Here is an 18080-nt window from a genome sequence, read left to right on the forward strand (position 1 = left end):
TACAGATGTATACTGTGCTGTGCTGGAGGCACACACAACTTCCAATAACTCCTGCAGATGGCAAGTGGTCTCAAATAGAGAACAGCTATGTAGGTGGATATAGCGGTATGTACTGGGTACAGAGCACGCAGACAGCACGCACTATCTCCTAACACTACTGACTGCAAGCTCTATTATAAAAGATAGATCACTAGCTATATAGGTGAGGTGAATATAGCGGTGTATACTGCGGTCAGGGCACGCAGACAATAACCACTACACAACAGCAAGATCGAAAATCGGCCGAAAACGATCGGTGTGTACTGTGTTGAAGGTACACAGAACACCCACTGCTTCAGACGCCAACACACTACAGGAGGCCGCCGCGCTGGCGGCCTTATATAGTGTGGGGCGTGCACTACACAGCCTGAGCTATGATTGGCCACAGGCATCCTGCCTGTGGCCAATCATGGCTCTCCTCGCTGCTGGCGCTGCGATTGGCCAAGCATGCGGGGTCACAGTGCATGCTTGGCCAATCATGAGCCAGCAATGCACTGCGCCATCGCAGTGCATTGTGGGCCATGAGCGCCACACGAATTTGACGCGAACGGACCAAAATGTTCGGACTTCGCCGAACGGACGAACAGCCAACACGAAGCTCATCCCTAGTGGAGGCATGTACCACGTGTATTCGGAACAAAGGCAGTAAATCAAGAGCTTGGGGTCTGCTGAAGCCACTACCCGTCCCGGATAGATCATGGAGGATGATCTCCATGGACTTTATCGTTGAGTTGCCACCTTCTGAGGATTATTCCACAATCCTCGTGGTGGTGGATAGGCTCTCCAAAATGGCTCACTTTTTGCCTATGAAGGGCACTCCTTCGGCCGCAGAGACGGCCAAGACTTTCATTAGGGAGATTGTGAGGCTTCACGGCATCCCCGCTAACATCACATCAGATAGGGGGGTGCAGTTCACGTCTAGGTTCTGGAGAGCGCTCTGCGGGGCCCTGAAAATTGAACTCTGTTTCTCCTCGGCCTACCATCCCCAGACCAATGGCCAGACTGAAAGAACAAATCAAACGCTGGAGCAATATCTGCGTTGCTTTTCTTCATTTTCCCAAGATGACTGGGCATCGCTTCTACCATTAGCTGAGTTTGCATACAACAACTCTATTCATTCCGCCACCAAGCAATCTCCGTTTTTTGCAAATTTTGGCTTTCACCCGCTTTTCCTATCTAATAATCTCCCCGAATGTTCAGTACCGGCTGTACAGGAAGACCTCAATTTCTTCAAAACTAACAATAAACTTCTACAGGAGACTTTGACCAAGACACAGAAATACAACAAGGAGGTCTTTGATAAGAAGAGAAGGAGGGAACTTGATCTCAAGGTCAGGGATCAGGTTTTGCTGTCCACTCTAAACCTAAAGCTGGTCTGCCCGTCTAAGAAGCTGGGTCCAAAGTTTGTGGGTCCTTTTCCAATTGTGAGGAAGTTGAACGATGTGGCTTTTGAATTGAAGCTTCCAGAGTCATTTCGGATCCATCCGGTCTTTCATGTATCTCTACTTAAGCCTGCAGTCCTGGATTCTTTTGCCAATCGAAACGCCAGCCCTCCGGAACCTGTGGTAATCGACGGAGAAATCGAATACGAGGTCGAATCCATTTTAGACTGCAGGAAGAGACGGAATCAGACTCAATTTCTGGTTAAATGGAAGGGGTATGGCCCTGAGGAAAATTCCTGGGAACCGGAACCCAACATCCATGCAAAAAGATTAATCCTTGCCTTTAAAAGATCTCATCAGGATAAGATGGCACAGTTGGGCATCCGGAGGCTGCCCCTTGGAGGGGGGCAATGTCATGGTCGACCTGGTGATCCGATCGCACATAGGAGACCTGCCCGTAGGATTCCTTTGCTGAGAACTTGTCGGTATCCTTGGGCGCGCGTTGGCGCGAACTGACGCACGCGGGTGCACGTAGATACGAACGGGCGCACGCGATGGCGCGAACGGGCGCACGGGGTCATGAACGGGCGCACGGTTACCCGCGGGGGCACGCAGATTCGCCGTGCGACCGTTCTTGGCGCCCAAAGGGCTACTTAAGGAATCTGCCTCTGTTCCTCCTTGCTGTCCTGTCTACAGCGTGTCCGGTGAATCTGCTATCTGCTTTCTGTTGTTCCTGATACCCGTTACCCGGCCTGTTCCTGACTTCGTTGCTTGCTGCCTGCCACCGACCTCCTGCCTGTCTGACTACGTCTCCGTCTCTTCCCGTGTACCGCTGCTGCCCGCCTGCTACCGACCCGGCTTGTTCCCGACTCTGCTGTCTGCCGCCTGTTGTTCCAGCCTGATTGCTAGTGCCTGCTGAAGCCTGCTGACTGCCACCTACTGTTCCAGCCTGACCGCCAGTGCCTGCTGTTACCCACGGACTGCCACCAGCTGTTCCAGTCATCCACCTGTGCCTACTGTTTAACCTCATCCCTACCTGCCTACCGGGTGTCTACTATCCAGTGCCCCTGTGGATCTCTTGCTGCTGCGGGTCCGAACCTACCTTACTCCAGCTTGGCACTTGTGCCCTCTGAACTCTTGAAACCCTGTTCCCACCTCCAGGGGTTCTCGAGCCGGAGGCTTACGAGGAGCCGCTCCCTGCATTCTGGGCTCTCATACCAGGTACGTGACACCTATTGCCTGTGCGGAGAGCAACCCTGCTCGGTTGTGTGAGTGACCTTAAGTGCCAGCGGCTCAGAGATCGGATTGAGAGGATCCAGAGACACTCGTTTGAGCATCGGAAGGCCAGGTCCACCTGTCGGAAATGGGACAGAGTGACAGAGCTGGCTGACGCAGAAGCAAGCAGCAACTACTGTAGGGGAGCTCCCATATATATATATATATATATATATATATATATATATATATATATATACATTGTTTGTAACTGTTTTACCAAAGTTCATTGTCCTGTCAATCTATGTTGGATGACAGTACAATTGTTTTAATCACCTATTTATATATATATATATATATATATATATATATATATATATATATATATATATATATATAGTAAAATATAATTTGGTTAGGTGTCTTGTTGTGTGGAGTATTGTTTTCTCTCAGCAGGTGGAGCCAGTGGATCCTGAGAGGACAATACAGGTATACTGCGATATATTATATTGTACTGTATTGCACCACAGCTGTATCAAGGGGACTGAGGCAAGTTAGCGGGGTTTTGTGATTAGAGTGCAGGCCCAAATCAAATCAGCCGCTCCTTCGGGAGTCAGTGCTACAATAATTTGCTGGCATATGTGAACTTAAGGGTCTCACACATAGCCTGGCTGACCCCTTTTATTGTACTTGCCGAAGTATTTCCTTCACTCAGGCACTATTATATTTTTTGTAATTTTTCATTCTGTGCATATTTCTGGATGCTGTACTTGTATAATAGCACTGCCATATACACAATTACAGCAGTGCACAGCCATTCCTGCCAATGACAGGCTGTACACTGTACCTGGACTGCATGAGCAAAAACACTGGTAGTTATGCTGAACTGGCTCTGCTGACCTGTACACAGGAGTCCCTAAAGTGTCACTAAACTCAGGACCCTGCATTCACAATATCTGGTCTCTCACAGTGCATGTTAGTAAATATAAACTGCTAAATACCTTTTCTCATCAGCAGTATATAGCAGTCGTGGGACTTCTATTAGTTTCTGTTAAAACTTGTAGGAGGAGTTTTCATTCTCCTCTGCCTGTCCTACCAGGCTGCAGAACCCCTGACCCTCTGTCTGGAGATTGGTCCTGTGCTGATCACATGCACCCTCCCAAGAAAAAAAAAAAAGCTCTCTAGCAATACACACCAAATTGAGCATGTGCAGATTGACTCCAAGGCCCTGTCTGATCAGGAGATGGATTGGGGACACTGGAAGAAGGGGAGGATCAGACAGGATCAAACAGCATTTTTTACACAATGCAGAAGATTAACCCCTTAGGTTCCATGGTGAGTATAGCAAGCATGCTTTACTACATATACAGATTGATTTTACTGTTGTGCAATTAACTGCAGGTGGTAAAGTTCCACTTTTAGCCATGCTTTTTTTTACAAGCTGTTTACATAAAGTACCTGACATCCTACAATCAGGCCTGTTTTATCCAGATGTTGTCAGTACTAAATCTGGTTACACCAGAAAACCCAAATCACATCCATTGTGGACACACCAAGCCAGTGCTGTCAACAATTCACGGATTGAGGCCGTAGCCTGGCCAGCCTAGCAGCTGTTATTATTGCAGAGCTTGACAATGGAAAATGTGAAGAGTGTACACGCAGCGCCCTCTCTCATTTCACTCTCGGTATCATAACTAGCACAATACGATACACGTGTCCCAGTGACTCTTGTTTACAATCAGTAGCCTACAGCGCAGGGAATTCTGGGAAGTGTAGTCTCCTGTCCCCAGCCGGTGGTTGACAGGAACAAGGAGTTAAAGATCTGAGAACTACATTTCCCGTCAGCGCGGGCGTCTAGAATCTCCGATCAACGTTGACAAAACATTCCAGAGTTAGCCAATCACGGGGGGAATATACACTAGATTGTCAGACAGCCTCACCAATAGACGGACGAGAATGTTTTCAGGAGACTAGCGAATAGCGGCCAGCTACAACTTTTCCCCAATAGCAAGAAAGATAAAGTTGACGGACGGGGAGGTTGACCAATGGGGGCTCGAGCTGTCTCGTTTCACCTGCCCCCAAGGCATTTTATGGGGTAGAGATTAGGTAATGGCGACTGGCTTGGTAAGTGGATAAAGAAAGTTTGTTTGGGGAAGTGGTGCGGGAAGGATGGCAGCGCCCGGCGGGGGCCGAGGTCGTCTGTGCAGGTGGCCGCGGACCCCCAGGGCCATCCAGGCGGGGCGGTGTTGGCTCGGTGCTCAGCGCTGGGGGACGGCTTGTGACGTTCATTGTTTTTGTCCGTGTTGTTGTTGAGTCAGCCGGACGGCTCGTTCATTCATTTCCGGGCGATGCCGGGTGTACGGAGAGGACGGGGCCCGGTGTGCTCCCAGCTACGCCATCTCCGCACAGCTGTCAGCCCCGGCTCATTCATACACCGCACGGCGCAGCTGACAGCTGAGCCTGGCACCCGGCCTGACCACTGGGACAGCCGATCGGACGGTACAAGCACCGATCACACGGGCGATCACTGATCATGTCCTGACAGCGGACCGTGCCCGGGATCCGCACATATCAGTCCTGACATGTCCCCCTCTCCTCACATACGGTGACAGCTCCGAGCACACCGCCCGCAGGAGGGTGGTGATCCCCGAGCACACAACAACCAGTCATAGATCATCTTTATACTGCACACAGCATTACACGTCATGAATTTCCCTGCGAGGACCGTGCCCGGTCTCCCCCCGCCGTCCCGGTGCTCTGATGACACACACCGGTCATTGTGTCCCTGAGCCGGGACGGCGATCCCTACAAAGATCGCTCTATAAAGTGTCAGGGAATGAATGGGGGAGAGCAGTGCGCATGCGTGCACAGTTTATAAACAGGATGGTCACGTGACGCGCGCTGCTGGCCTCGGCTGTTCACTTTGGTTTCAGTTTCCTGAATAATAATGAGGGCCCCCTCAGGAACCCCCACCCTGTTTGTGTCTGGGGACCCATGGAGAACCCCCAGGAACTATCATGGGGCACAAAGCAAGTATCCTGGACAGAGCAGTCAATTTCTGAGGGTTGTTGGCCCTGGAGTGTCATAACAAATCTAGAAACTTTCTGTATGTGACCCAGCTGGTCACCGTTGTCACCGCTCCGGTTGCCGTTGCTGGTCACCGTTGTCACCGCTCCGGTTGCCGTTGCTGGTCACCGTTGTCACCGCTCCGGTTGCCGTTGCTGGTCATCGTTGTCACCGCTCCGGTTGCTGTTGCTGGTCATCGTTGTCACTGCTCCGGTTGTCGTTGCTGGTCACTGTTGTCGCCCTGGCTGGTCACTGGTGTCACCCCTTTAGTTGAATGGTTACCATTGTCACCTTGTGGACATCCAGCTACCTCAGATCCATCACATTTAGGTCTGGAAAATTACTATACGTTCCTTTTTATTTTTTCCCCTGGCCCTGACACGGTGGAAGGTAGGTGGGTCTACATGCACACAAGTCAGTTTACATCTGACTTTCCATAGAGCATCCCATCATCTCCACCTGAAAAACAGACACTAGCACAAGGGACACCTTTCATTCATTTAACTAAGTACAATCCCTTGATTCCATTTTTTACCTAAGCATAGGCTTTAATGGCGAGCCAGCACACATGTGAGTTCATGGCGGTAGGAGGTTGTGTGCTGATATGGTGCTCATAGCACACTGACCAAGCAGTCAGGCAAGCTCCCTATCATGTGACTGCTGTGAGAGCCAATCACAGGGGTCACACAATATAAAAGCCACCTCCCAGGGACTAAAGCCCACGTAAATGGCCACTGAGAGGCAGAGTTAAAGGTACGTAAATCAGCATGAATGTGTAACAATTAGGCACAGCATAGTCTCAAATATATATTGATGGGAAAAATTGGTCCCAAGCACCACAACAGGTGTAAATGATTCTGCACAGTAGTATACCGTAATGTACAGTCCTGTGCAAGAGCACTTAGGCTGACCGCGCACCTTTACTTTTTTGCTTGATGCAAAATGCTCTTGCTGCACATGTTGATGTGTCATAATGCACATAAACACACTGATGCCTGTGGTCAAATAAAATGATGCAATGCACAGTAACGCCAGTTGATGCATTTTGGTGAACTTCTATTGATTTCAGTGGAAAACTGCATAGGTGTGAACCCAGCCTCAGTGATGTGAAGTCAGGAATAGAGGACAGCTGTCTAATGGTGGGCACTCAATGTCTGGACACATTTAAAGTGGTTCAGTTTTTTTTTTTCTTTTAAAATACACCATACCCAATCTTCCTCTACCACTGCTGGTACTTCTGGCCCCTCCCCTTTGCCGAGTGCCCCCAGAGCAATCTGCTTGTGCTGGGTGAACTCATGCATGCTCGCTCCCAAGTGCCTCTGTGGCTCAGTTCTGCTCCCTCCTCACTGGCTGTGATTGACAGCAGTGGGAGAGAGACCTGGGACACCACAATCCCATGTTCCATTCGCACTTGTTCCTCGGATAAGCTCTTAAGGTATTGGGTGCTGCAGCAGCTGCAATCTGGATACTAGAAGCTATACAATATGTAGATATTCGCCAGCACACCAAGGATCATCAATTTCGTCCAAATGTTTTTTTTCTTCAAGAAAGAGAACGTCACAAAATGGTGTAGTGCAACGTTTTGGAGCCACGCAGGACCCCTTTGTCAGGCATGTGATCATCACATGCCGGACGAAGGGGTCCTGTATGGCTCTGAAACGCACTGCACAGTTTTGTGATGTGATTGATCTTTAATAAAAGAAAACGACAAAATTGATGATCCTTGGTGTGCTGGCGAATATCTACATACAGAAATCTGGGAGAGCCGCTGCACTTGTGAACATCGCTGGATCGAGATTTAGCTCAGATAAGTATTGGGGGGGGGGGCCTGGACATGGTAGGTGGTTTAGAATAGGATGCATGAAGCTTAAAAACCTTCACCCTTTACAACCACTGTAATAAGTGTGGGCGACTTGCAGAAACTCATATGCAAGTCTCTTGCAGGCAATGCTACCTCTCTGCACATGTGAAAGGTTTCAGTGTTTAAACGACAACAGACGACACACTAGTTGTGTTATTATTCTGACCTTTTGTTCTATTGCTGCACAGACAATGTCTATTTATTGTATGTATCGAGATCTCTTCTGTTCATATGTCTTTCATTCTGCGCTCTTCACTTTGTCTTCAGTAAATAAAGAAGATTCAAAACAATGAAAAACACATACCAAAAATGTTTTTAAAGCCCCCACATACAGTGCATCCGGAAAGATTTCACAGCGCTTCACTATTTCCACATTTTGTTATGTTACAGCCTTATTCCAAAATGGATTAAGTTTATTATTTTCCTCAAAAACCTACAAACAAAAAGAAGTTTTGTTTGAAATCTTTGCAAATTTATAAAAAAACAAACAAACAAAACAAACAAAAAAATCACAGCCTTTACCATGATACTCAAAATTGAGCTCAAGGACATGCTGTTTCCACATGATTGGAGTCCACCTGTGGTAAATTCAATTGATTGGACATGATTTGGAAAGGCACACCTGTCTATATAAGGTCCCACAGTTACCAGTGCATGTCAGCACATTCCAAGCCATGAAGTCCAAGAAATTGTCTGTAGACCTCCAAAACAAGATTGCATCGGGGCACAGATCTGGGGAAGGGTACAGAAAAGTTTCTGCAGCATTGAAGGTCCCAATGAGCACAGTGGCCTCCATCATCCGCCAGCTGAATACCAAACCATGATCAGGGGAGAAGGGCCTTAGAGAGGTGACCAAGAACCCGATGGTCACTTTCACAGAGCTCCAGTGTTATTCTGTGGAGAGAGAGAACCTTCCAGAAGAACAAACATCTCTGCAGCACTCCACCAATCAGGTCTGTATGGTAGATTGGCCAGATGGAAGCCACTCCTCAGTAAAAGGCACATGACAGCCCACCTGGAGGTTGCCAAAAGGCACCTGAAGGACTCATGTCTGGAGGAAACCAGGCACTGCTGGACAATACCACCCCTACAGTGAAGTATGGTGGTGGCAGCATCATGCTGTGGGGATGTTTTTCAGCGTCAGGGACCTGGAGATTAGTCAGAATCTAGGGAAAGATGAATGCAGCAATGTACAGAGACATCCTTGATGAAAACCTGCTCCAGAGAGCTTTGGACTGCTCAGACTGGGGTGACTGTTTATCTTCCAACAGGGCAACGACCCTAAGTACACAGCCAAGATAACAAAGGAGTGGCTATGGGACAACTCTGTGCATGTCCCTGAGTGGGCCAGACTTGAACCCAATTAAACATCTCTGGAAAGATCCAAAAATGGCTGTGCACCAACACTCCCATCCAACCTGATGGAATTTAAGAGGTCCTGCAAATAATGGGAGAGACTGCCCAAAAATAGGTGTCCCAAGCTTGTGGCAAGCAGCATACTCGAAAAAGTCTTGATACTGTAATTGGTGCCAAAAGTGCTTCAACAAAGTATTGTGCAAAGGCTGTGAATACTTATGTAGGTGGGATTTTTTTTGTTTTTTATTTTTAATAAATTTGCAAAGATTTCAAACAAACCTCTTTCACGTTGTCATTAATAGGGTATTGTGTGTAGAATTTTGAAGAAAATAATTTAATCAAATTTGGAGTAAGGCTGTAACATAACTAAATGTGGAAACAGTAAAGCTCTGTGAATACTTTACAGATGCACTGTAATGCACATTTGAAGGCAAATTCATGCGTCCAGTGCGCATGTATACAGGAATAACAATTGCAACACCCGTATTGGGTATTCCCATGTATGCTGGAATGAGAGCAATATTTCATGGGCCATCATTTGTTAACTCTAAATTGGGGAGCTAGCTCTGAGGTTCGAATCACATCTATGTATTTTGCTTTTGAGCATTTCTGCACTGCTTTCTGCGTTTTTGATGCATTTTGCTTTTATGCTTTATTTGGCCAATTTCTTGTTGGGCAGATTAAATAATGCAAAATGCATCAAAAACGCACTACATGCTTTTCTTCAGCGTCTCCAATGAAGTCTATTGAAGCAAAAAAAAGCAGCGCTTTGCATTTAAAAAAGTCCCTGCATTGGTGTGAATGGAGCCTAAAGGCTTTTACAGCATTTTGTATGTACAATTTGAGGTAGTGTAGTTTTTTGGAATTTGAAAGGTGCGGTGCACACAATCTTGACATATTTGCTATTTATTTACTTCATGCAACCTCATCTTTTACAACTCCAATCCAAAAAAAAAAAAAAAGTTGGGACGCTGTGTAAAATTTACATAAAAAAATGTAATGATTTGCAAATCTCGTAAACCCATTTTTTATTCACAATTTAAGGTAATTTTGGAATTGATGGCAGCACCACGTCTTAAAGTTGGGACAGGACCATGTTTACCATGGTGTAGCATCTCCTCTTCTTTTAACAACACTCTGTAAATATCTGGGAACTGAGGAGACAAGTTGCTGGAGTTTTGGGAGAAGAATGTTGTCCCATTCATGCCTGGTGTAGGATTCTAATTGCTCAAAAGTCCTGGGTCGTCTTTGTCATATTTTTCTGGCTGGGGTGCCGTTATTTTGGGCTTCCTGGACAGGTAAGTGTCCATATATTAAAAGTCAGCAACTGCAGTGTTTGTAGCTGCTGACTTTTAATTTTCCATGGGGGGGGGACGACCTCCTCTGTAGCCTCCCTGGCGGTATTCCCGAGCCAGACTCTGGACCGCATCGCTGGATCCATGGAGGGGTTTACTTACCTTGTCCCCTGGATCCAGCGATGTCCCCCCGCTGTACGAGCGAGCTGCCATGTCTTGCTCGATCTGTCACATCGCTGCGCTCCGTTCCCTGCAAGCTTTGCGATGCACGGGTTGACGGAGTTTGGCACCAAATTCAAAGAGTAAAATACACACTATACATACAGTATACTGTAATCTTACAGATTACAGTACTGTATCAAATAATTACACATCCCCTTTGTCCCTTGTGGTTTCTCCAGTGCCCTGCATACAGTTTTATATTATAAATGCTGTTCTTTATGCCAGGAAACGAGATTGCCCATAGCAACCAAAAAGTGTCAGTTTACATCAAAAGTGGTTATAGACCAGCTAGAAAATAGCGATAATAAATTAGAATTACTCGCAGAATTGAGCGATAGCGATTTGTGGGGAAATTCATCATCAAACACTAAAAGTAATGACAGTGACAATTCTGCAACTCGGCATATTTCAGTGTTTTTGATTTGATTACATTATTGAATAATTTTTTATTATTATATTATTTGTTATTATTTATAGTTATTTATTTTATTATATATTTTATGATTTCATATTTCAATTTTTATCATACCCGGGATGTCTATTAGACTCTTGTTTGGACAGATTTAAGTGAATTATTTCTAAGAATTACAGGCATATATAATTTGTACTGCTTTCAGCACCTAAAATCTGAAATAATCATACCTCCAGGGAGGTTAAAGTAAATTTCTCCAGTGGGACACAGGCGAAAAAAACTGATGGGTTTTAAAAATGACCTACTCTACAGGTGCGTAATTAATGATCATGGGCCCCAAAGTAAACTTTGTAATTGCAGTGTTTTCTCATAACCGTTACTGCTTCTGTACAGGATAAGGCAGATTTATGAAATGATTTCAGAATGATCACACAATAAATTGTGTAAATGTTCACTTCAGTTATCAAATCATGTGCAGATGAAGTTGATAAACATGGATTTGCTTTTCACATGATTGTATAATTGAAGTGAATATTCAGTGTACTGTTTGAACATTCTAATTCTCTTCAGTAAATTAGCCTTGACTACTCAATTTTCCTAATGCAAAGCCTTTTGAAGTTATTTTTTTTGCAAAACTACAAACCTCGTCTTACCTGTTTATAACAGAGGCGACACACTGGGATCACTGACTGCATTAGACACTCTGGGCTCGTTTCTGTCTGGTGGGCTGCAGTAGAAGTTCTCAGGGTAATACATCCACTCTAAGACAGCTGAATAAATGCTCCTAACTGTACAGAGCATGATCATGATAATTCTTCCAGTTTGCCTTAACAGTGTCTCTAATGGGACCCCCTTCCCACCCAGGCCCCATAGCAGCTGTATGAGCTGCTATGGCTGTAGTTATGCTGCTGATACTCTAAAGTGAGGTGCACACAATGAAAAAATTGGAAGAAAAATTCCTATACGAGGAATGATCGTTTGTTCAATTTTTGTAAAGTGTGTAAGCAACTTTCGACATCAGTTTCAGACTTTCCAAATTAAAAAATTTCCGAAGGGACAAACCCCAAATTTGTCTCGTACATGAACAGAGCTAAAGCTTTTTGGCTTTTGTATACTGTTTGCATATGGTTTTTGAGGAAAAACTAGATACAAAAGACTGCACATGACCAGAAACCATACAATTAGTACTATTCTCGGTTTTGTCCTGCCGTGAAACATTGAAGGAAAACCATATTTTTGTTTGATTTTCCTATTGTGTTCTGGGCTTTTGGGTGCATCGACTCACACTAGCACTTTGAACGGATCCCAGGCATGGTTCAGCCCCTTGGGCCAGTTTTTGTAGTGCAGGGGTCTCCAAACTGTGGCCCTTTTCTTGTCTTTCTCTGACTGATAGGGCACTGTTCCACTGATGCCAATCAATGGGGCACTGTTCCTCCTCCTGACACCTGTAATGAAACGTCCCACACTCCGCTTGAGTGCTTTTGTCATATACCGCTTCCTCCAGTCTGGACCATCAGATATTACAGGCCATATATTGTAACTAAGAACCAGACGAGAATAGCTCAGTTACACAGCTTGAACATGAACTCTTTATTGAAGCACAGGTACACTGAGATATTTAAACTTCTCATCAGTAGACTGTTCCAATCAGCAGGGAGAGAGCTGTTGGAGGAATTCGCTCTCCCCTCTCACAGCTGATCTACATACACATCCCATAATACCCAAGGCAGACAGACAAAGTAGAACAATGGAATATATCCACACCCCAAACGACCCAGCAAAGAGTCCCCAACAGTATGAGACAATATAAAAAAAGAATACAAAATATATACATACAACATTCCAGTGTGGTTGTACAGTGATTCCGATTACTACTGATCAGACTGGGGTTCTCGGTCACCCTGTTCCCCTAATGCACACAGGGTTACTTAGACATAGGAGGTGCATAGGTCCATTTGGAAGAGGTGGTCCCGGGTGCGGTTTACCTAAGGTCCGGTACTGTTTGCTTCAGTGTAAATGCAAGTTCTGCCAGAGCACAGCAGTCTTCATAGAGGACAATGTATTGAAGCATGGATCACTGGTTAGCAAAGGAGCTCTCTGCCTGCTCCCGGTCTTTTGTAGAATGTATACTGAGTGGCACATGTGTGGTTCAGTTTACATTTTACACAGTGTGCCTTTGTGCCAGGATGACTGCAGTAGTCTAATTCCTAGTACGCAGGATGAAAATATCAGACCAAAAATACAGCTTTAACAATAATCGGATAGTTTGCACATGGCTTTCGAGAGCTGATCACGACATTTCATGCAAAATTATTCAAAGGAATAAGCACGGAAATTTTTCTTGTCAATACCAAAACTAATGATTTTTGTTTAGTACAGTATTTGTCCGTAAAAAAACAAGTAACCAAGACCACGCATGCTCAGAAATGAGAGAATACATTACAATACAACACATTGCATCATCATGGGAAGTGTATTCTGTCTTACGAGAATTTTCATAACAGACGATCATTCATCCGATATTCTCATTGTGCGTAAGAGGCTCAACACTACCCGACAATGCTGCTGTCCAAATGTGTCTGCTTTACTACTTCATCCAGAATGCCGACACTCTAAGCCCCCTTTCACACATGCGGACCGTTTAGGTCCGCTTGTCAGTTTTTTTGGCGGACCTGAACGGACGCCCCATACAGTTCTATGAAGCGACGGATGTCAGCGGTGTCATGTCCGCTTACATTCACTCCACTCTGCTAAATTCACACCGATGGAAACCCTATTTTCCATCCGTCGATTGGATGAAAACTGACAGGCGGATCCACTTTCGTCCAATTTTTCCCCCATAGAGGAGAGCAGAGATCTGATGGGTCCATCTCTGCACAGTGAGCAGCGACGGACTTGTCATCCGCCGGCTAGGTGGGGATCACCAGAGCGATCCCTGCTGAGCAAACAGAGTCTGTCAAAAACTGACATTATGTGTGAAAAGGGCCAAAGGTTTAAAGTACTATTGAACCCAAAAGAAAACATTTATTGTATTGCAGCTTGCCAATTCTTAGATGATGTCTGTAATAGTTTTTATTTATTTATTTATTTATTTTTTTAGACCTTGTCCTTTATTTTAATTTGGTGATCTATCCAGTAAGTCTGTTTTTTCAAAAAAAAAAAAAAAACTCTCTTGCCGAATGTATCACTTACAGGGATGAGACAAACCATTTAAAACTTAAAGGGGTGCTTACAATGATCGGCTTTTTGTTTATGTAAAACCTTTATCCCAGTAAGAAAAACAACTGTTGTAACGGATTTATAAAGTGTGAGCTGGAGTTTGGCTTTAACTTGTTAGTGTATTTAAATCTGCTAGTCCATCTAACACTCCCCTTCCCCCAGACTGACAATGCTGCTATCCAAAGGTTCCCCTGTGCTCATTTATCCAGTATGGGGGCACTCTAATACAGGAAGTGTGTTACTGACCAGATTACCAGGTGAAAACAGAGGAAAAAGGCCTTAAAGTGGATGTAAACACAATGTCACCCTTTCTAAACTACTGCCATAGGGGTTATCTATAAGGATATACATGCCTCCTGCATGTATCTTTAACTGTGAAATGTCTCCCCTCTGTCTGCTATGAGACCCGAAAAACTGCAGATTCTGTGGGTGGGTCTGTTATGCGGAGCTCGGTGGGTGGAGTCGTGATGTCAGTAGACTCCCCTCCCACCTCTACACTCCCCTTCTCAATAGGCATTTTCTCCTGTGTATTTCTTACACTGAACTTCTGCTATGATCTCTAACATCCAGTGAAAAGACAGGAAAGTAACCACATGACTTCAGCATGCCTAATCATGCTGAGGTGGGGAACATCCAATCCTGGCAGAGCAGCAGAAGAAAGGAGTGGGAGGGAATGAAAAAATAATACATGTCTCTTAGGCTAGTGCACGAGATATGTAAATGACCTGTCACTCACAGCAAGGGGGAGGATTTGACAAAGTTTTTCTCTGTCAAGATTTATCTCACTGAACAATAAGAGGATTGCTCAGAGCTGGATTAACTCTTTGTGGCAAGACTGGGCTCAAATGATAGGAAATCGTATACTCTACATTTATGACATAAAAAAAATAAAAATAATTTTTTTTTCGGTTTACATCCACTTTAAAAAAAAAAAATAGACCGCCACCTCATCTAATGATTGGTAAGCTGAAATATATTACATTTTTGGTTTTGGGTTTAATACAACTTTAAAATTACATAGGGGAAAGCTTGACAGCTGGTTTAACCACTTCCCACCCGGCCAATGCATATATACGGCCGGGTGGGAGCCGTCTAATCCTGATAGGACGTTCAGGAACGTCATTCAGGAGTAGCGGGATCGCGCGCGCCCGCGCAGCGGCGCGTTCCCGATGTGCTCGTGTCACCCGGACACGGCACATCTCAGATCGGCAGGAGGGCTCTGTGATTGGCCCTCCTGATCACATGACGGCCGTGTCCAATCACGGCCGTCATGTGATGTAAACAAACAGCCGGTTGCTAGGCAGTCGGCTCTCCTCTCCTCACACGGAAGTCACCGAGGAGAGGAGAGCAGAACGCTGCAGCCGGCTGATGATCAGTGAGTATGGGCTGCTTTTTACAGCTTTTTACTCACTGATCATCAGTGTAGTGTAAACACACAACACACCACACAGTACAAACACAGTCCCCACATATGTCCCCAAAACACACATGTCCCCAAAACATACATGTCCCCAAATAATAAAAACACATGTCCCTAATAATAAAAACATGTCCCCCACATATGTCCCACTAAAATCACATGTCCCAATGATTATCTGCACACATATGTACGTGATCACCTGCACACATATGTACATGATCATTTGCGTACATATGTCCGTGATCACACAAACCAATTATTATACACTTAACGGAATTTTTTTTACCAAAAACATGTAGCAGAATACATTTTGGCTTAAATTTATGACAAAATTTGATTTTATTGGATTTCTTTTCAAATAGAAAAAAGAAAATATTGTTTTTTTCCCAAATTTCCGCTTTTTTTGCGCTTATATCGCAAAAAAAAAAAAACGGAGTCGTGAATAAATACCACCAAAATAAAGCTCTATTTGTGCGAACAAAATGATAACAATTTCATTTGGGTACAGTGTAGCATGACCGCGCAATTGTCACTGAAAGCGCTAGAGCGCTGAAAGCTGAAAATTGGGCTGGGAAGGAAGGGGGTGAAAGTGCCCTGTATTGAAGTGGTTAAGCAAGTAAAAATAAAATTAGCAATATTTTGCTCTGAATGGGAAGAAAAAGTGTTCTCCCAATATGGCTGCAAAAGTGGAAATACATTTTAAGCCCTCGTACACACGGTCGGAGATTCCGACAACCAAATCCGTCGGATTTTGTCCGAAACTGTTGCATACAAACGGTCGGACAAAGTTGTCGGAAAATCCGATCTTTCAGAACGTGTTGATGTTATTTCGTTACGACAGGACTACGTTCAGGCTAGTAGCCAATAGCTTTGATGTAGGAATTTGATCTGAGCATGCGTGGCACTTTGTCCGATCGGAATTCTCTACACATGATCGGAGTATGTCCGATCGGAGCATTTTGTCGGAAAATATTTCCGGCAAGTTGGAAAATTTGGTCCGACGGAAACAGTCCGATGCAGACCGCACACAGTCGGAATATCCGACAAAACGCTCCGATCGGACACATTCCGTCGGAATCTCCGATCGTGTGTACAAGGGCTAAGAGTAAAAGTAGCTATTGCTTGTTTAACACAAGAGGGCAGTATTGTCTAAGAAATGCCTAACACACACACACACACACACTATATAAAATATATTTATTATTAAACTGTTTTTAAATGTTTTTGAGAACCATTGCAATATTAACTGAAGTACCTGAAATAGGCTCTCTTCCTGGCTATTTAGTTCATATCTGCAATAAATTATTGGCAGTTCATTGGCATACTTAAAGTATATTTGCACCCAGAGGCCTATATGGATGTTAAAAATTTATATTGTATTCTATATATCCCTTTTTTTTTTTTTCAGTCATGGCCAGTACTTTATACCTCGGTTGAGTCTTTGTCTTTTGAAGTGTAACTAAAGGCAAAACTTTAGAACACCTGTCGGTTTTTGTTGTCTGTGCCCACGTTTGGGAGCATCTCCCTGTCTATTTGCCCATTTTATAGTTCTCTTCCAACCCATGGTTGCAGGAAAGAAACTCACACCATCTATGCCCTGCCTTATACTAGCCATAATAAATGCATGTGATAGCGAATGTGTCCTGAACCCTAATAACTGGCTTAAAACCTAATATACTAGCTGCACTTGCTGAAATCTATCAAAGCGTTTGATATATTTTTCTCTCTTTTCATGGTATATGTTCTCTTTTTTTTTTTTTTTTCTTCTAGTATAAATGCTATAATATGGTGTGGGAAGTGAAGACAAAGGATATGTCCAACACAGTGCAGAAAGTTCAGTTAGTTATGGACAAAAGACCTACAACAATGACTGAATCTGTGGAGATGCTGAAGTGTGATGAACGTCTCCCATCTTCTCCAGGATATGAGTCGTCTGATGATCACATGGAACTTGGTATGGTATTGTGCAATTATAAGTCATGTATAGTAAGACAAACAAAGAATCATGGTAAATAAAGTGTTAATCGACCTTCAACAGTAAAATTAGTCTGTATATGCAGAATAGCATGCTTGTTATACTCACTGTGGAATTTAAGGGGTTAATCCTCTGCATTGTGTAAAAAAGCTCTTTGATCCTGTATGCACAGATCCTCCCCCTTCCTGCAGGTTCTCTCTAGGCAACTCCAGATAAGACACAGGGTAGTACTGCTGCACATGCTCAGTTTGGTCTCTATTGCTGGAGAGAATATTTCCTTGCGGAGCTTTTCAGGTCACATGGTATGGACATCACACATGGGTGTGTATACAGATCCTAAATAACGGCCAAGCCCCCTCCCCCCTCCTCAATGCCCGGTAAATATAAAAGAACACAATGGGTGGGCTGTCACATTTGATTCCTGGATGATCTGCCTCCCATAACAGCATAAGGACACAAGCTGTAGTGGAAATATCCTCCTACCTGAACACTCTGCAGTTTATCACGTGAACGTGGTATATAGGGGCAGTATTTTAATGTAAAATAAGACTTCTAAGGTGTAGGCACTGGGAGGATGAACTATTTCCCTATCACTGGGTTTTGTAACACTTTAAGGCC

At 44.5% G+C, this 18080-nt stretch overlaps 1 protein-coding gene across 1 annotated transcript in view; it reads left to right on the plus strand.

Annotated features, from left to right (window-relative positions):
• The first annotated feature begins 4608 nt into the window (after window positions 1–4608).
• HBP1 (HMG-box transcription factor 1) overlaps window positions 4609–18080 on the plus strand; it is a 57158-nt gene continuing 43686 nt past the window's right edge. The window contains exons 1-2 of the mRNA XM_077472434.1: window positions 4609–4760; window positions 17258–17441. Coding sequence (XP_077328560.1) covers window positions 4746–4760; window positions 17258–17441 — 199 coding nt within the window. The 5' untranslated portion in view covers window positions 4609–4745. The remainder of the gene's footprint in view (window positions 4761–17257; window positions 17442–18080) is intronic.

The sequence above is a fragment of the Lithobates pipiens genome, unplaced genomic scaffold (genome assembly GCF_037356315.1).
Source record: "Lithobates pipiens isolate NorthernLeopardFrog02 unplaced genomic scaffold, aLitPip1_a1.2 Scaffold_8, whole genome shotgun sequence".
Taxonomy (NCBI): domain Eukaryota; kingdom Metazoa; phylum Chordata; class Amphibia; order Anura; family Ranidae; genus Lithobates; species Lithobates pipiens.